General features: G+C 35.6%; 1 protein-coding gene and 1 long non-coding RNA gene across 2 annotated transcripts; one reads left to right on the plus strand and one right to left on the minus strand.

Moving 5' to 3' along the window:
• Window positions 1-3,148: 3,148 nt before the first annotated feature.
• LOC121999084 lies at window positions 3,149-8,894 on the plus strand. Its single transcript, XR_006116794.1, has 3 exons — window positions 3,149-3,472; window positions 7,096-7,261; window positions 8,363-8,894. It is a non-coding gene; the product is annotated as an uncharacterized LOC121999084 (long non-coding RNA).
• A 4,422-nt stretch (window positions 8,895-13,316) lies between these two features.
• LOC122015918 (putative disease resistance protein RGA1) lies at window positions 13,317-18,387 on the minus strand. Its single transcript, XM_042573012.1, has 3 exons — window positions 18,257-18,387; window positions 14,590-18,155; window positions 13,317-14,244 (listed from the first exon to the last, which is right to left on the minus strand). Exons 2-3 carry the CDS (start codon window positions 18,088-18,090, stop codon window positions 14,227-14,229), a joined length of 3,519 nt encoding a protein of 1,172 aa, XP_042428946.1. The 5' UTR covers window positions 18,091-18,155; window positions 18,257-18,387; the 3' UTR covers window positions 13,317-14,226.

Genomic DNA, 18,387 nt, shown 5'->3' on the forward strand with positions numbered 1-18,387 from the left:
CTAGTTTTGGACTTTTTAATGAATTAAAAAATATATTAAAATCACTTGATCTTAGTATTGAAAATATTAGAGGTCAAGGTTATGATAATGGTTCTAATATGAAAGGAAACACCAATGATTTCAAAAGAGGTTGATTGAAATAAACCCAAGAGTGTTATACATGTCATGTGTTTGTCATAATCTTAATTTGACTCTTAGTGATATGACACATTCTTTGTTAAAACTGTTTCTTTTTTTGGAGTAGTTCAACGCATATATACATTATTTTCAAGTTCTCCTAAAAGATGAAAATTTTTACTTGATAATGTGAAAGGATTAACTGCCAAATCTTTTTCAAATACACGTTGGGAAAGGCGTATTAAAAGTGTTTAAGCTATTAGGTTTCAAGCTCTTGAAGTGCAAAGTGCTTTATTAGAGTTATATGACATTTGTGATGATGCAAAGTCTAAGAGTGAAGCTGAAAGTATAGTTAACTCAATTGAAAGTTTTGAATTTTTACTTGGTATGATTATTTGGTATGATATTTTATTTGCTATAAACATGATAAGTAAGAAGTTACAATCAAAATCTATGTGCATTGATTCTGCTATGAAACAATTAGATGGTGTAATATAATATTTCGAAAAATATATGAATGATGATTTTGCAACAAGTTTGACTATTGCTAAAAGTCTTGCATCTGATATGAATATACCAATATTTTCAACGAAACGTCGTATTTTTAGAAAAAAAATAATTTGATGAGAAAGAAAATGATGAAATTTCACTATCACATGAAGAATCTTTTAGAATTGATTATTTTGTGATTATTGTAGACATGGTAATTTTTTCTTTGAAAAGTAGATTTGATGAAATGAAAATATTTGAAAATATATTTGATTTTTTGTTTGATTCGAAAACATTAAAATCATTGGATAATGATGAGTTGAGAAAATGTTGTGTTAATCTGACATCCACTTTTATGCATGATAATTCATTAGATGTTGAGTTAGATGATTTGTTTACAGAATTAAAAATACTACAACTAACTTTACCAAATGAGATAATGTCGGCAGTTGATATTCTTAATTTTGTAAAAAATATAGATTGTTATCCAAATGTTGCAATTGCTTATAGAATATTGTTGACTATGCCTATTACCGTAGGATCAGCTGAAAGAAGTTTCTCAAAATTAAAATTACTGAAAACATACATAAGATCAACGATGTTGCAAGAGTGGTTGAATGAATTAACAATTTTATCTATTGAATAAGAGATTTTAAAAAAATCTTGAAATTAATAATATTATAGATGATTTTGCATCTAGAAAAGTTAGAAGAAGTCATTATAAATAAATTTTACTTTATTAAAAAAATTAGGGCCTATTTTATCGTTTTGCCCAGGGCCTCCTGAATGTTAGGACCGGGGCTGGTTGCGAGTCTAATATTTTTATAAGGGTTAAAAATATTAGATATGACATAAATTCTTCGGTTGAAAATATTTTTTAATTTTAAAAATTGATCAAATTTTAAAAATCCCTTGGTTAAAAATCCTTATAAATATATCGGAATTAAACCATGAGTATCTTGATAATAACTACTATCTTTCCACTATCTCATGGCCCTTAGAGCAACTCAAAAGTTTATAACTAGCTCATACTGTATATATAGGCAACCAAAATTTCTAATGCAATCAATCTCACACTTGCAAGAACAGTTCAACACGAAACAATGATTTTATCAAAAAATCGTTATTGTTGACTAAAAGAAGACAACAATTTTTAAAAATCTGTTGTCTTCTATATATCAAATACAATGATTTTTTTAAAATAGTTGTCTTATATATATTAAAGATAATGTTTTTTTAAAAAAATTATTGTCTATTAGCTATTTTTTAACTTTGAAAACTCCATGAACAACTTTGTTACTTTGTACACTAAACAAGGTTGCTCGAACCTTGAAATGCATAACCAAAGACAAAGGGCTCAATTATTTGTAATCTATCCAACAGGAATATATTATTTATATGAACATAAAAAATTTCAATGAATCATGACTGTTTGTAGTTGCAGACAGTTATTAAGAGGACAGATAAAATTGAATCCAACATCCTTTTCCTCACATACACAAATAATTTTCGTTACTTTGGTTCGACTTGTGCAACAAAAAACAACGCAACTAGGCACAGTTGTGGTTGAAACTAACACTCACTCCATCCTCCTTGATCGTGTTTCATGTTCGAGGATATAGAAGTTTTATTATTATTTATTTATTTGTTTTTTTGCTAGTCATTAGGCTAATTTAATGGGAGATCAGATATTCTGTCCCGAGATTTCTGTGTCCCCATATCCCCTCACCGATCGGACGATCATTACAATCTCATGATGTGCATTGCATCCTTGAAATGTGATCTAGTCCGTCTGATCGACGAGGGGACATGAGGACACGAGAATCTCGAGACAGAGGATCTGATCTCATTTAATGGGGGAGTCATTCTTCCTTTCTAGTGTTTGTTATATTTTATTTCGAGGAAATTTACTTGTGTAAACGCATGTAATTATTCTGTTTATTTTCATCGTATTAAAATAATTAAATTGCCATTTTAGTGTAAGCGTGTTGATAAGTAAGCCGGATTCTCTATACCATTTTGTGTTCAGAAAATCCTTTCATATTGGGCAAAAGGTGATAATGCTCGACTTCAGCGTCCCCGTCGTACCTTGTCCAAGATTATCACGAGGGAGGTTAATCACGGTAACCAGAGAAGTTAGTGCGTAGTGGGAAGAGAGGCACGGGAACTAGGGATTGATGCCCTAACTACCCCGCGATTCGAACCCATGATCTCATTGGGTAATTTTCTACGCACTAACCACTCCGGATAACCCCGTGGGACCAGAAAATCCTTCCATATGTGACAAAAGACAATTCACTCGCCCCCAGCGTCCCTAGGCCAACATAGAGAAGGTAAATCACGGATGACTACTAGTCATTAGTGCAAATGGCCAAGACATGAGGGAGGTGATGCTGTCACGCCGAGTTTCGACCCCAAGACCTCATGTGACAACATCTCATGTCTTAATAACCATTGCACCGCATGAGGGGACAAAAGTCTTCCATATGTATTGATGGATGGATGATCTCCGTTAATTACTCTAACCTTGTGCCCTCGGTTAATTGCTCGAACACACTGCCTCCAAAAGCCCCCTCCGACCTCCGTGAAAACTCATCCCCGCAAAACCCCGCTCTGCGAAAACTCCTCTCCGCCACTTCTCCGCGCCTGCCGCGAAACTCCCACTGCCTCCGAAACTCCACGAAAAACCCATCTCCGCCACTTCTCCGTGCCGGCCGTGACCTAACCTCCTCCGCCACTCCTCCGTGCCGCCAGTGACCTAACTTCCTCCGCCACTGCTCCACGCCATTTTCCAGTGCTTCACTCCCATCGCCATTGAACACTGACGACTCTTTCTCCATTACAAAGCTACCCTCCTTCCTTCGAGGTTCTCTCTCTTACATTCACTCTCTCACTCTATTGTGTGAATTTCTTGGAGATTCTTTTCCTCCTTATGTTAAGGTTGGTTTGATGTGGAAATCAAAGTTTTTTTTTTTTTTGATATTTGGATTTTTTTTTTTTCGATTCTTGGCTATTGGATATGTTTTACAATGCCACTATCTGGGGATTTATGATCACTTGTTAGCAAGATCGCTTTGATATCTGTAATGTGCACCCATTATATCAGTCGTGATGCATAAATCTTGTATTGTTATGGTTCTTGTTCTTGGAAACTTGAATTAAAGCCCAAAGAGGCCTCTTTCTAGTTTGCATTAGTTAACTCGAATGTTCCTGCTTACATGCATCATTGGTACAAGTCATTGTCATAGTTTTAGGTTTTTGAAGATCTTTGATTTCTACGGAGGGTCTAGATTCAAGATTATGCTTAGTAAATTACATTGTGGATTTTTATTGTGAAAATGTTGATAGGCGATCTTTAGCTTTTTTAGAATAATAGCCTAACAATCTATTCTTCTTTCTAATCTGGCATAATTGTACTATTTCTGGTGGTTATGCAGTTCTTGAGTCTTATAAGCACTTGATTGCTGATTATATTACTCCTTAACTAAAGACAACATAAATTTTCAATACAGCTCGTCTTATTTGGAATTTTTGTTTTTACTAGTAAAATGATATGGAACACGTTTTGCCATCTTTATGCATCTAGGAATACTCTGTTTTGTTTTTTCCTTAAGACTTGTTTATGGAATAGCTCAGCTTTTGTATTTATCTAGGTTCCGTGACAAATGGATATTCCAATAAGCTGGCTGGTGTACACTTATCATATTGCATCCTTATAATGAACACTATGGTAGATTTGCAAGTTAAAACAAAGATGAATTCTGATGTATTTTGGATAATTACATTATCAGTTTGATCTACAAGGTCAATGGGATTGAAAATTTGTTTAAGCTACATGAATGTCAGATAACTCTACAATAGTGATGTAATTAAATTCTCTATAAAATAAAAGGAAATGGGGTAATGAAAGGGACATGGAAGTGTTGCAGATGATCTTGTTGTTCTGCTTCCTGGAATGCTGAAATGAACCGTATTACTAAGTACAATGGCAGAAGTATTCCAATAGCTCTCAGCAGAAACACTTGTGGCACATACATGCTTAATAATTTATCTTTCAATTGCTTAACCATTGGTAAAAAGTTGCTTAAGGTTTTTGCTATTTTCTCCCTTATTTACTTGTTTTTGCTTGAAGATTGATTGTACAGCTTTAAACAATCCTATTTTTAATTGTTTCTTGTTTGTTGTGTTAAGATCTTGTTGTATAATGTACAATTGTTTTGAAGATAGGTGTTGGCTCATTTCTAGCTGATTAGTACTTGTAATAAAAATGGACAAAGAATGGATGCCAAAAGATAGACTATCATATGAATATAATATTGGAGTAGAGTCTTTCTTGCAATTGACATTGGAAAATGCTGATAATCGTAATGCAATACCTTGCCCATGTATAAGATGTGGTAATATAAAGAAAAATGTTGAAACTATAAGAGCGCATTTATATTGTAATGGTATAGATTTGACATATTATACATGGATATGGTATAGGGAAAGATCTATGATAGGGAACTCAATTAATGGTAATGATCAAGTAGGGTAAGATGAACACTATCTTTTGCTGAGACCCCTATAGATATGGTGCAAACTGCATATGATAGTTATACTAAGAATCCAAGCCAAGTCAATAAGCTACTTAAAGATGTTGAGAAAAGTTTATATCCTGCATGTACAAAATTCATAAAATTATCTACAATTGTGAAATTATTTAACTTGAAGGCAAATATAGTTGAGTGATAAAAGTTTCACCGATCTACTTAGTTTGTTTGGAGAAATGATTCCAGATGACAATGAATTACCTTTATCTTTGTATGACACAAAGAAAAGTTTACAACATTGTATCTTATACCGGAAGGAGCATAAAGATTTTGTTAATTGCCCTATTTACGGAACATCAAGGTGGAAGTTGAGAAACAAATCTAAGGTAAAAGGAGTTCCTGCAAATGTCTTGTGGTATTTCCCACCTATTTTAAGATTTCAAAGAATCTTTCAGAATAAGATGATATCCAAGGAATTAACTTGGCATGCTGATAAAAGAATTCGTGATGGATACTTATGTCATCCAAGTGATGCACCTTCTTGGAAATTGTTTGATCGCATGTGGCCAGATTTTGCTTCTGAGCTAAGAAATCTGAGATTGACTATATCAACAGATGGGATCAATCCTCATAGTTTGATGAGTTTTGCATATAGTTGTTGCTCACTTTTAATGATCACATTCAATCTTTTACCATGGTTGTGTATGAAGAGAAAATTTGTTATGCTTACTTTGTTGATATCTAGCCCTAGACAATCGGGAAATGATATTGATGTTTACTTAGCACCTCTTATTGATGACTTAAAATGCTTATGGGATAAAGGTGTTGAAGAATATGATGCATATCAAGAAGAACATTTTGCTATGGGCAATTAATGATTTTCTTGCATATGAGAAATGTTAGGATGTATTGTAAAGGGATATCATGCATGTCCTAATTGTGCAGAAAAAACTTATTCGACAAGGTTGACACATTGTAGAAAAATGTCATATACAGGTCATAGAAGGTTTCTACTTTTAAGTCATTCTTATCAAGGGCAAAAGAAGGCATTTAATAGGAATCAAGAGTTTAATCTTACACCAAATCCATTGAGTGACCATGAAGTTTTGGAAAGAGTTGAAAGGATTAATTATCATTTGGGGAAAATTAGCGGAAAACTACAATCAAAGAGGAATGATGAAGAAACATGTCGAAAAAAGAAATCAATATTCTTTGAACTCAAGTATTGGAAAGACATACATGTTCAACATATTCTTGATGTGATGCACATCGAAAAAAAAATCTGTGAAAGTCTCATGGTACGTTACTTGACATTCCAGGAAAAACAAAGGATGGGGTCATAGCAAGATTAGATCTTATGAAAATTAATTTAAGGATTGAATTGGCGCCCAGGATTGGGGAGAAGAGAATGTTTCTACTAGTTGCCTATTGCACTCTAAGTAAAGATGAGAAAAGAAGTATTTGCAATTCTTTATCGGGAATAAAGGTCCCTGAAGGTTACTCATCTAATATTAAAAACCTTGTGTCGATGAAGGATTTGAAACTTGTTGGCCTTAAGTCACATGACTACCATTTTTAATGCAGCAATTACTTCAGTGGCCATTCGCAGTGTCTTGCCAAAACATGTTAGAGATACTATCACTCAATTGTGTTTCTTTTTCAATGTGTTATATAGTAAAGTAATATACGTCTTAAAGTTGAATGACTTGCAAAGAGAGACTGTGATGATATTATGTTTGCTTGAAAAGTATTTCTCTTTTCATTTTTGATATAATGATTCATTTAACTGTTCATCTTGTGTGAGAGGTAAAATTGTGTGGACCCATTTGATATAGACACATGTACCCATTTGAAAGATATATGAAGATTTTGAAAGGTTATGTGCGCAATCACGATCAGCCTGAAGGGTGTTTAACCAAATGTTATATTGCTGAAGAGGTTATAGAATTTTGCTCAGATTATCTGTTCAATGTTCACACAATTGGGATACTACCAAGGCATCGCGAAGTAGAACGTACTAAGCCTTTATCGGGAGCAATAGTGCACTTCGCTGGTCATGATGAGTTGCAGCAAACACATCGTTACGTTTTGGCAAATGATGATGAGATTGATCCTTATATCGGGTAAGATCTCCAACTTATCAATACTTTCATGCCACTTGAATACATTCTATTGGTTTATTTATTTAAAATATTTCCATTAGGACACACATGGTGGTGTTGAAATTTCCTCATAAAGCTAAGTCCAAAAAGTGGTTACAAGATGATCATAACCGAACATTCAGTAGCTGGTTGCATGATATTGTATGTTCCAAAAGTACTTGGTATTAGCATATATACAACTCTTGCTATCTTATGCAAAATATAAATATTATTATATTATTAAATATAGGTTGAACGTGTAGTTCACCATTCCACCTTTCAAATATCTGAAAGATTGAAGTGGATAGCCCGTAGACTTAGCAAGAAAGTGTTAGAATATTCTAGTTATTTGATTGATGGGATTACTTATGCTATGAAAGAACGTGATAATGTACGAGTTGCTCAAAACTTTAAAGTAAGCTTAGTCGCAAAGGCAATACAAGTTGCCAGTGCAAACGATAAAAATTCAATTGTGTCTGACATGATTTTTATGGAGTTATTGAAGAAATACGATCACTCGATTACTAGGAATTTAAAATTCCAATGTTTAAATGTAATTGAGTGGAGAATAATAATGATATTAAAGTAGATGAGCTTGGTTTCACTTTGGTAAATCCGAAAAGAATTGGATTCAAATCAATTTTTTTTTTAATCTTGAGAAGTCAAGCAAAACAAGTATTTTACATTAAAGATCCTGTATAGAGTATTATACTTACAACTCTTAGTAGAGAGTTATTTGAATATGTAAATGGGGATGAATTGGAAGACACTGTAATCCACTATCAATCTTTTAGCAAAGGGTTACCATCAATGGATGTTGTAGAGTAGATGACAATGAACCTCCATGCCTTCGTAAAGATTGTGATGGGACTTGGTTCGACAATGTTTAGCCAAATATATTTTGCTTTTGAAGATATGTTTGTAGATAATATTGATATGTATCTTGTTTTTGAATATGACTTTGTAGACAATATTGAATTTCTATTTTTTTTCTTTGTGTATGTTGATTTTCTTTTGAAGATGAATTTCTTATTGTGTATTTCTTTTAATATTGATATGCTTTTTTACTTTTTTGATCAATAGATTAGATCTGACTCTATGTCATCCTTTGGAAAGCTTAAAATCAAGTTCGATAGTGATGACACAATTCATGCTTCGATCAAGAGAATAGGATAACCTGTAATGATTGGGAAGGGTAAAGAAAAAATTGCAACTACGTCCACTAACAAGAACTTGGAGGGTAAGACAATGCTGGAACTACAAACACTAAAACAACAAGAACATCTAGAGCTCATATCATGGATAAGCTTGCTAGACAAAGGGTTCATGGAATTCGATAAGAGGTAAGATTCAATAAACTTGGACAGCCAATGGGAGAAGCTGCTATTGAAATTCAAAGTTACATTGACTTCCTTGCTCGAGAAAAGGTCAAGATAACTTACAAGACGTGGAAGAAAGTTTCAAATGATGTTAAAGAATTGATATGATAATCTATTAATGTAAAGTAAGTTTGTGTGTTTAGTCAAATGTTAGTATCCATATCGTTATGATATATTTATATTATGTAATTCTTTTTACTGGATTTCCAATTTTATGTTTTATAGTTGAAATCCCATCTCACTCAGACATTCATTTCGAACCAGCTTGACAAATCCGAAGAGTTAAATGAACCACCTAGTGGTTATGGTCTTGCAATAGATGATTGGATTTCTTTTGTTATGACTCGCATGTCCGACAACTTCATTGTAAGTTTAGTTGTTTTGTTCTTTCAAAATAAGTAGACATTAAGATAATTGACGAATTAGTAAATTTCATATGTAGAATGCTTCACTTGATTAGCAACTAAGTGATCAATAGAAGGAGAGAAGAAAGAACATATATGCTCATCGTCTTACTCGTAAAGGATATGCTAAAGAAATAGTAAGCATATTTCAAAATTCGTCATCATACAAGACATTTTTTCTTATTGACATCGTGATATTCATATAACAGTTTTTTTCAGCATTTAATAATCATTCTTATTTGACATATATCATTCGATTGTCCTAATTCTTAGGCAAATGAATTATGTGACGATGTTAAAATCGATAGAGCTATTATTTGGAACAAATGAAGGGTCAGTAAAAAAGTGAAATTCAATGACCAAGAGTTGAAAATAACAATGGACAATATTATGAGAAACTTTCATAAAAAATAATTATTGTATTTCAATGAAATTTTTCAAAGTAGTTAATTTTTTTTCATTTGGATGACAGGATGAATACATACAACAAAAGCATGAGGGTACACTGGAAATAAAAGGGACAAAAGAAGATATTCTTACCAAAGAGAACATGTTGGACGTGTGAGGGTTGTTGGAGGTCATATCACTCTATCATGATGCTTTAATGTTGGTAGAAGATGGAAGACTGACGATGTTGACAGAGATCTAATGATTGAGTAAAAGAGAGAGTTGGTAGCTTCAAAAACTAGATACACGCATTCAAAAACTAGAAATAATTGTCTACAAAAAAGGTGCATGGGTTAGTGATATTGATGACAAAGGCAGTTGCTCGATAAAATTACCTCAACACAATGACAATTATGAATAAAGCAGTTGCTTTACAAGTTGCTTTACAAGTATATAAGTTGTTGTGGTTATATATTACTGAAATAAAGAGTTAGCATAATTCAATGACACAACTATTTGTCTTTTAGGGTGAACCTGTTATTTTGAAATTGGATTCTAGCACATACATTGTTGCATATGGTATAGTTGTTGAGGTCAATGGAGTTAATTGAAGGACTAAAAGAAATTTAGATATCTCCACAATGATATGATATTATTCACTTTGGGCCTAATCCCTCATAATTTTATTCTTAGGCTCTACCCAAAAGGTCTCATACCAATAGAGATATTTTTCTCTTAAAAATCCATAATCTTTCCCATATGTTTTCAAGATGGAACTATATTTGCAACCTTGCAACCCCAACAATCCCCCCTTCAAACAAAGGACAACAGGATCCTCCATATCTGATTCTCGACCCACTAGGTTTTCTTGCCCCTCGGTTCAACTGACTTACTAGGACTTCCTTACCTAACTGCAACTAGGACTTCTTACTTGGTGTATGATTCTCTTGATCCTGATATGAGAACACTCACTTCCTTTGTTCAAGATCAATATTCTACTTACATGGCTTAATTAGACCATAGCTCTTGTGCACAATCGATGGTTAGACCTCTGGCAATCCAGACTTTGATATCAAGTGAAGGACCAAAAGAAATTTAGGGGGCGTTTGGTTCTTTCCTAGGAATAGGAATCGGAATGGGAATCATTGTATTGTGGAATGGGAATAGGTATGAGCATGGATATCACTCTTAAAAGCAATGTTTGGTTAGTTGTATATCTTCTATCGGAATAAATCAAAGTTTCCTTTTTTACCCTTAAAGGAAAATAAGAGAAAAAATTAGATGTGAGAGAAAGATGAATGTGAGAGAAAAATATGATGAAAGAGAATGATGAGAGAGAAAGTATTATGAGAGAGAAAGTGTGATAAGAAAGAATGATGAGAGAGAAAGTGTGATGAGAGAAAATGAAAAAAAAGAGTGTGATTAGAGAGAGCATGATGAGAGAAAATATGATGTGAGAGAAAGTATGATAGGAGAGGATGAAGAGAGAGAAAATATAGTGAGAAAAAATGAGGAGAGAGAGTGTGATGAGAGAGATTGAGGAGAGAGAAAGTATGGTGAGAGAAAAAAGAACAGTGAATATGATGGAAGAGATTGAGGAGAGAGAAAGTATGATGAGAGAGAAAGTGTGTTGAGGAAAAAAGAAGTAAGTGTGATAAGAGAGATTGAGGAGAGAGAAAGTGTGTTGAGGAAAAAAGGAGGAAGTGTGATAAGAGAGATTGAGGAGAGAGAAAGTATGATGAGAGAGAAAGTGTGATGAGAAAAAAGAGTGTGATGGGAGAGATTGAGGAGAGAGAAAGTGTGATAAGGAACAAAAGAAGGAAGAGAGTGCGATGGAAGAGATTGAGGAGAGAGAAAGTATGATGAGAGAGAAAGTGTAATGAGAAAAAAAGAGGAAAGAGAGTGTGATAGGAGAGATTAAGGAGAGAGAAAGTGTGTGATAAAATGATGAGAGAGAAACAATGATGAGAGAGAAAAATGTAATGAGAGAGAATAAGGAGAGATAAGTGATATAAAAGAAAAAATAAATAAATAAATTTTGATATTTGATATTAATAGAGAAAATTTTAGTTTTAAGTCAAGGGTATTTTTGGAATAAGGGAATATTTTGATTGATGAAAATAGGGTAATGGCTCATTGAAGGGGAGGTACATGGGAATGAGTCATTACCCAATTTCAAGGATTCATTCCCTTATTTGTATTCCTATTCCTATAATCCAAACATTAACAATGGGAATCAATGATTCCCATTCCCATTCCCCACTCTTATTACCCTAAACCAAACGCCCCCTTAGATATTTTCACAATGATATGATATTATCCACTTTGGGTCTAAGCTCTAATGGTTTGCTCTTGAGCTCTACCCAAAATGTCTCATATCAATGAAGATATCTTTTTCTGATAAACTCATGGTCTTTCCTATGTGTTTTTAATATAGGACTATGTCTGTAATTTTACAACCCCAACATTAATTACTTTCTCCATGGTGTTCTGTTACCCAAGGATTGCATGCGTGTATCCACCGATGAAGCAATGCAAAAATCAATACATTTGCCAGTTTTGAATCCCAATGAATGTAAAGCTATTGGTGATGCTATTGGAACACGTGGCTTGGCCAATATACTTAGTAACGCAACGACACGAGGTACATCTAAGCTAATATTTCAAAGTAAATATTCGTGAAATTATTTAGTATTGTATCAAAGCGAAAAGTGCGGAAAAAATGAACAGTAATAGATGTGAGTGAATGTGCGTGTGAGCCTGCCTGGCTAATGGAGAGGAGCTCCCTTTTTATATTGTCAAATGTAATCTCCGCAATCATTAGGTAACAAGGGTGTCAGGGAATTTCAGTTGCCAGAAGGTGCACGTGGTAGAGTATCGAAATATTCCCTGACGGCTGGCCTTTATTCTGATAGATTGCTGCAATTCCCTAACAACATTGTCCCTTGGCGAGAATCCAACTGAGCGTAATCTGGGAGCCATGTCGCTGAGGAATGAGGGGACTGATCCATAGGTTTCAACCGACTTATAGACCGACCGAGAATAGGCTAGGGCGGTTGCCAGGAGAAGTGAGAGGGCTGAGCCTTGAATGTCCGATCTGCGTAAAATCGGTCGGGAGTAGAGGAGTGAACTATCTTAACCTGTAGTGCCTGACCTTGACCGTCATCTCCTCCTGACTTTTGACTGTCACGTTATCTTGACTATCGTCTCCACCCTATTACTGGGGTCATTGGTATAATCCACACTAAGTGTCACGAATGAATTCCAAATTAATTGAGTGTTTAAAAATCCTCAACTTTACAAAAGAAATGATGTAGTATAGGGTCCAAGTTGAATCTTCAAGGAACTAATAGGTGGATACTTGTTCTAGTTTTCACCTTAAAATAGAGGTTGATGGACTTTTGGTTTAAATCCTAGATTAAAGAATGAAAAGCAAACAAGAAAAGGAAATGACAATTGACTAAATCTGATCTAAAACAGGAATTAAAACCTAGCTAAAAACTACTCAACAAGGGAAAAGGGAAAGGAATAACTAATTAAAATAACTAGCATTACTAAATTACAGCCCCTTCAAATTGAAATCCAAATTGGCTAACAATGAAGAAAATGCAGAATTTTAAACCTAAGCTAGGAATTAAGCAACCAAACAATTAACACTAACTGAAGCTATTCCTTAACAAAAATTGAGCTAATTAGCACTTGAGAAACAAATTACAACTTAACAAAACTTAAACTACTCAAAGCAACGCTAGATTATGAAATTAACTAATCAAACTTAACAAGGGTTTTCAGAAACTAAGCATGCACACATCTGCAGGAATTGTAGAAATTAATTTGCAAGAACAAAGTTGCAGAGATTGAAATTGCTGAAACAAAAATTCAAAAACAGAATTGCAGAATTCAGAGTTACAGAAACAAGTTGTAGAACTAAATTGTAGAAATAAGAATTCGGGAACATGAATTAAAGGAACAGAATTGCAGAATTGAACTAGTTCATCTCTAAACCTAAATCACACTTCAAAAATTCTCTTCTCTTTGTTGTCACACAAAGAACCAAAGGCGAACACTTCATGTAGGTGTCGGAGAAGAAACCCTCAGCTACAAACTCAGTCCCAACATAGTTCAGCACGCCAAAGAAACCTCTCAAGTGAGCTAAACACAATCTAAAATTGAGTAATTGGAAAATCTGGATTTCTGGAAACTGGAATCTCTGATTTGTATAGAGGCGATTGGTGATGGATTGTCGTTGGAATGAGCTTAGTAACATAGAGGAACGCCTCCAATGTTTGCTGATGTGAGATGGAACAACTAGATCGGAGAAACGCCTCCGATTAGTAGCGGAAATAGAGAAATCACGGAAACAGAATTACACTGGAGAAACCTCTCGCCGGCGTTCCCAGGTGATCGGAAGCTGAACGCAAGTTGCTGGAAACCTCAAAACCGATGAAGTCAAGTTGAGATGCAAATCTCACGAAGAGATGGGACATGTGATGCACAAAGATGAAATCAGGCACGATGAACCGTAGCGCAAACCATTGTTCACAATGCCGAACCTGGGTTTTTAAACCTTGGCTTTGAACCGCGTTTTGGGTGTGGTCTAAGGGAATTCTAGGGCTTTTGGGTAGTGGATTGAACTTGGGTTGAGCACAATAGGTTGGCTTCATGAATTGAGTTGGAGTCAAATTGAACCCAAGTAGAGCATTAGGCTCTTTCACTTGGTTAGATGAATCTTGCTTCCCCTTATAATGATTTGCTTCCTCTTGAACCATGTGTCAATTCAAACAACTTCAATGTCCTACCAAACCAAATTCACAATGTAAGGAAAAATACCATGATTAAAGAGAGAAATATAATTAAGTTCAAAACAATCCTGATCTTATAAACATGATAAAAAATGTCAATTAAAATATGTAATTAGTTAGAAAACACGTAATTTCAAACAAAAAAAATATATCAAACCAAAAGAATATATCAAATAATGACTTGTCAGTCATCCACTATTTTCCGTACTAGTATATATATACACGTGAAAAGAGAGATTATGATTCTTCTATTGCGAAGATCAACTAAAAATACGATAGAAGGAATGCAAAATAAAAGCTCTCTATACATGAAAATAACGGGCGTCAAGGGTACTTACTCTCCTCATCTCTCTTTTCGCGTTGAACTTTTCTGACTGCTCCATCAGTGTTGGATGAACATAGCCTGAGCACTTGAAAACATCTAGTGACATGGGAAGCCCATCCTCTGGCATCGCTTGAATCTGTGGACAGTGACATATTTCTAATTTTTTTAGAAGGGGAGAAAGTCCTATCTCTGGCAGTGATTGGAGCTGTGGACAGCAATACACCATTAAATTTTCTAGTAAGGGAAAGCTATGCAGCAGCTTTGTCGGCAGAGACTGTAGTTTCTTGCAATAAGAGAAGCTTAGAGATGTAACAGCAGTGAGGCTTCGCGCCAAGATCGACTCCTCAAATATCACCTCCTCAGAACATGACTCAATTTTAAGTTCTGTGATGAATGACAATGAGTTCCTCAGAGGAAACATTTTAAGCAGAGCAGTGTTGTCCACATATAATTTACGCAGAGATGACAATCTCCCTGCTTGCTCATCTCCTACATCCAACTGAACCAGCTTAGGACATCCTACGATCCTCAATTCCTTGAGGGATTTAAGGAATCCTAAGCACTCCATTGTTCTCAACTCCACACAATTAGAGATGGACAAATATTGCAGTTCTAACAATTGAGCCTGAGGAATAGACGTTATGTATGGACAATCCCTTATGTTCAATCGAATAACTAAACGAAGGTTGTGCAAGAAGTCGGTCAAAAGTTTTGCATATTCGCCACTGTTTGCCAATTCCAATACCTTGAGTGATGGCAGTGCATGGCGGCCAACTTCCTCTTCATCTTCCGTTTTGCTATTTAATATGAGATTGGGACACTTTTTTATTTCCAATATTTCTAGGGAAGGCGGGAAAGGAGGTAATCTCTTTAGTTTGGGACAATTGCTGACAAGTAGTTTGCGCATGCAGGGAAATAGATCTTTGCCCTCAGTCCAAGACCACTCCTCCAATGCCGGCAAATTCCATAAATTAAGCACTTTCAACTTTGGAAAACACTTGCCTTCAAATTCATGACTCAGTTGTTTCAAAGCAGGCATGCTGTACATGATAAGTTCAATTAGATGCAAACGTTGACCAATAAATGGCAGAACGTCATCCCATCCATTGCAATTTACTAATTCAAGTTTTTCCAAATTGGATAGAACTTTTGGCATCAACCAACTAGGCGACCTACCTCCATTGTACCCTTCAATTTTCAATATTTTAAGTGATTCGTGTGGCTGCAGACCTTCAATTACTTCCTCTTCCAACTTGGCATCCTTCTCATCATTCCAATCTAACTCCAACTGTTTTAGGTGGACTTTGTTCTTTAACTCAGCATGCTGTGCTTCTTTGCTATCGACAACATTCTCAAGATTTTGAATACAAAGTGTACCGTGAAGCTGTGTCAAATCCTTTAGTTGTCCAAGCTTTAGTCTGTCGTCCTCTTCAACACTAAATCTTTGCAATTCTTGAAGATTAGTTAGTTTCCGTACATCCTTTATCATCACCCAGAATTCATCATCTGCAACAATGTGTCTCAAATTGACCAACTTACCCAATTCTTGTGGTATAAACTGTAGTTCAGGACAACATATTACCTTCAGTGTTTGCAAATTATAAAGGTCGCATAATGATCCAGGCAAAATTTTAATTTTAAAATTGTATGATATATCAATGTAACGGAGGTGAGTCAATTTACCAATATGTTCAGATAACTCTTGCAAATCACACCAACTTACATCCAAAACGCGAATGCTTCTTAGTTTTTCAAAAAGGCTATCGGGAGGCAAATTTTTTCTCAACACCAAGGTGCGCAACTTGTTGTATCCTGAGAACTCCAACGGTAATTTTTCTTCTTCTACTCGTAGATGTCGAGTTGTGGAAGGCGGCTTTGTTTGTCTGTTATTTTCAATCCTACATATCTCTTCCGTAGAAATCATCTCAGCTAAATCATGTATAAGGTCATGCATCACAAATTCGTCCTCAAATTCATAATCATATCTGAATTCTTGAAAAAAAGATCTGTTTACAAACTCAAGAAAATAATCACTTCCAACATCTTCCATCCTCTTTGTGTTTTTATCTTCGATGAAGCCTTCGGCCATCCACATTTGAATCAACTCAGCTTTATAGAATTTGTAATCTTTAGGAAACAACGAGCAAAAAACAAAACACTGTTTCAGATTTTCATTAAGATATTGATAACTTAAATGCAGGGCTGGCATAATGTCATCTTCATCTTGTTTTACTTTCCATATGTCGCTCTCCATTACGGTGGCCCAATGTTGCTGACACAAATTTGATTGCAGAACACTGCCAAGTGTCTTTGCAGCTAATGGTGAGCCCTTCAACTTGCGAACAATCTTTCTACCAATGTCTTCTAGCTCCGGATATTCTTCAGGGTTAAGTGTGCCAAATGAGGATTTCTTGAACAATTGCCAAAAGGTATCTTTGTCTAAACCATGAAGCAAGATTGGTTCCACCAGGCTAACCATTTTAGAAATTTTCATATCTCGAGTCGTAACAATGATTTTGCTACCATAAGCTCCGACTTTGAGTAGTGCACAGAATTTCTCCCAGATTCTCTTATTATCGCTCCACACGTCGTCCAGAACAAGCAGAAACGTCTTTTGTGCAATATGCTGATGGAGTATTTTTTGAAGAGATTCTAACCCCATATTGTCATATTGTTTTTGTAGAGTTACTGACTCTATTATAGATTTAGCGAGTCCCTGCACCGTAAAATTGTTAGACACACACACCCAAATCTTGAGATGAAAATGATCCTGAACTCTGTTGTCTTTGTGGGCATACTGAGCAAGAGTAGTCTTTCCAGCCCCTCCTATACCGACGATGGGCAACACGGATAGGGCATCGTTGAGAAATCCCGATGCTGGTTCCACCTGCTTAGCTGACCCTAACAACCAGTCCACCACTTGATTGAGTTCTTTGTCTCTGCCAAACAATATGTCCGTCACCGGGGAAGAGCATGATTCTCTGGTCTGAAACTTCATCTGATCTGGTTGCTTCCCTCTATCATTTGGTGGTAACACATTCATGATGCTCTTTATACTGTTAGCAATTCTGTCCAGCCTTCCTTGAATCTCCACCACGCTAGCTCTCATGGCATCTTCCTCCAAGGAATGAGAAGAACCAAACAACTTTTCTTTTGCAGCAGAAAAAATGTCTGGAAGGCCACTGGAACCACTTTCCTTGTCGTCTTCTTCACCTTTGACTTTCTGCCTGAGGAAATGGTATTGGAACTCATCAATCAAGTCCTCAGCATCATAAGCAGCATCCTTGAGTTCCTGCATCAATCTCTTCCACTTGGTGTTGTTGCTCCGGCTAATCTGCACCTCGTCAAGGATGATTTGAGTCTCCAGCAACGAGATGCGCAGTTTATCCATGTCCGCCGCGAAACCCCGGCGTTCGGCAAACAGTTGGATGGATTTATCGCTGGCCTTATCGATCAAGGTCTGGATGAAGGCCTGCGCGAACCATCCCCCCACCACTGTCAGTGACACCGCCATCTGATTGCAGATCAGAGAGCAGCGTTAGATCCTTGCTCTTCTTTCAGATCTGCAAACCAAAAGAGCTGCAAAAACAAAACAAAGACCGTAGTAATCAACGGCACACGTCTCGTAGTAGATGGAACTATTGATTTGATTGATGGCAAATTATAAGAGATTTGATTACCTCCAAATAAAGTGGAACTGGAGGTGATCGTTGCTACTTGCTACCGTTGAGTGGGCGATGCTTCTGCAAACTACAGAATATACTCTCAGGAAGCAAATATTGCTAAAAGGAAGTTGGAGTTCAAAGTAAAG

Source organism: Zingiber officinale, chromosome 1A, assembly GCF_018446385.1.
Source record: "Zingiber officinale cultivar Zhangliang chromosome 1A, Zo_v1.1, whole genome shotgun sequence".
In the NCBI taxonomy this organism is placed as follows: domain Eukaryota; kingdom Viridiplantae; phylum Streptophyta; class Magnoliopsida; order Zingiberales; family Zingiberaceae; genus Zingiber; species Zingiber officinale.

What these genes read in the sequence shown, in the direction of transcription:
- LOC122015918 (XM_042573012.1), bottom strand. Translation starts at nt 18,090, where the DNA reads ATGGCGGTGTCACTGACAGTGGTGGGGGGATGGTTCGCGCAGGCCTTC.